General features: G+C 61.3%; 1 protein-coding gene across 1 annotated transcript; it reads left to right on the top strand.

Moving 5' to 3' along the window:
- Positions 1–22: 22 nt before the first annotated feature.
- LOC122191255 (mucin-16-like) lies at positions 23–1,524 on the top strand (the record flags this gene model as incomplete). Its single annotated transcript, XM_042891498.1, has 6 exons — positions 23–145; positions 235–273; positions 505–647; positions 761–828; positions 1,224–1,396; positions 1,486–1,524. Coding segments are annotated over exons 2-6 (442 nt in total), but the record flags the coding sequence as incomplete, so codon positions are not given.
- Positions 1,525–1,575: the final 51 nt, after the last annotated feature.

Raw genomic sequence — 1,575 nt, 5'->3', positions numbered from 1 at the left:
GTGGACCTCGTCTGCAGCTACAGGAAGGAGCCCTCCAGCCCTGACTTGGACAGGGTGGGCCTTTACCACGAAGTGAGCAACAAGACCAGAGCCGTCACGCGCCTGGGCCCCTACAGCCTGGACAGGACCAGCCTCTACGTCAACGGTGAGCAAGGCCTCTCCTGCTGCCTCCCTCTGGCCCTCCGCCTTCCCCCCACGGAGCTCCAGCTCATGTCTCTCTCTCTCTCATTCCAGGTTACAACGAACAGCCAGTGATGCGGCCAGTGACGCCCAGTGAGTACCACACTGGGGCAGGATGCACCCAAAAGGCAACGGGTGCCTCGCGGGGCCTCTCGTCCCATGAGCTCGTGAAGCCTGGGACAAGTGCAGAACCTGCCAGACGTTGCCATCACAGCGACGGCTGGGGAGGAGAAATAGCTGGCCAGGCACCACTGCCTTGGCCCTCCCACAGCCTTCACAGCCGTCCTCCCGCACCCTCTCACTCCCCATCTGTGCTTCTTGCAGCTCCCACTCGGCCACCAACCACACCTCCAGGCCTCGAGCGTTTCACCGTCAACTTCACCATCACCAATCTCCCCTACGATTCCGACCTGCACGTTCCTCACTCGGCAAAGCTCAACAGCACCCAGAGGGTCATGACCACCTTGGTACGTAACCCGCAACGCTGCCAAGGCCAGAAGGGGAGCTTGCCTGACACTGGCTCTGGAAAGTATCCAGCGATGCAAGCAGGCTTCTCATCACAAACCTTTCTCGTTGCCAGCTCAACCGCCTTCTCAAGGACACCAGCATTGGCCCCAATTTCCTTGGATGTGCAACGACAGCCTTCAGGTAGGGGTGGCCACCCAGGGTCCCTGCTCAGATGCCAGCACTCGCGGTCCCACCACACTTCCGCTCTGTCACCACCAACACCTTCTCCCTGCTCTCATTCTCCCTCACGACCTCGGCCCTTGGAGCCTCCCCTCGCCGCCAGACCCCTAACCCTCGGGTCATGGTGTTGAGCAAAGAACGACTCCACAGTCTCCTCCTGCCCACGGCTTCCGGAAACAAAGCCGTACTTTCAGTGGAGGCAGGAGTGAGTAGAAGGGAGCCCCAGCTCGGCCTGACCGGGCAGTGCCGAGCATGCATTCACGGAGACGCACACGTTCAGCAGCCGCAAAGCCTGTCGACCTTGGAGCAATGAGGTGCAGAAGCCAGGTGCTCAGGCATGGCTTTCTGTTTGGCAGGTCCCTGAGGCAAGGCGACAACACAGGCGTGGACCTCGTCTGCAGCTACAGGAAGGAGCCCTCCAGCCCTGACTTGGACAGGGTGGGCCTTTACCACGAAGTGAGCAACAAGACCAGAGCCGTCACGCGCCTGGGCCCCTACAGCCTGGACAGGACCAGCCTCTACGTCAACGGTGAGCAAGGCCTCTCCTGCTGCCTCCCTCTGGCCCTCCGCCTTCCCCCCACGGAGCTCCAGCTCATGTCTCTCTCTCTCTCATTCCAGGTTACAACGAACAGCCAGTGATGCGGCCAGTGACGCCCAGTGAGTACCACACTGGGGCAGGATGCACCCAAAAGGCAACGGGTGCCTCGC

This window comes from Lagopus leucura, unplaced genomic scaffold (genome assembly GCF_019238085.1).
Source record: "Lagopus leucura isolate 7727_CA_CO unplaced genomic scaffold, USGS_WTPT01 34757-0_obj-0_obj, whole genome shotgun sequence".
Classification (NCBI taxonomy): domain Eukaryota; kingdom Metazoa; phylum Chordata; class Aves; order Galliformes; family Phasianidae; genus Lagopus; species Lagopus leucura.
Note: the sequence above shows the minus strand (reverse complement) of the source record. Positions and strands in the feature narration are given on the sequence as shown.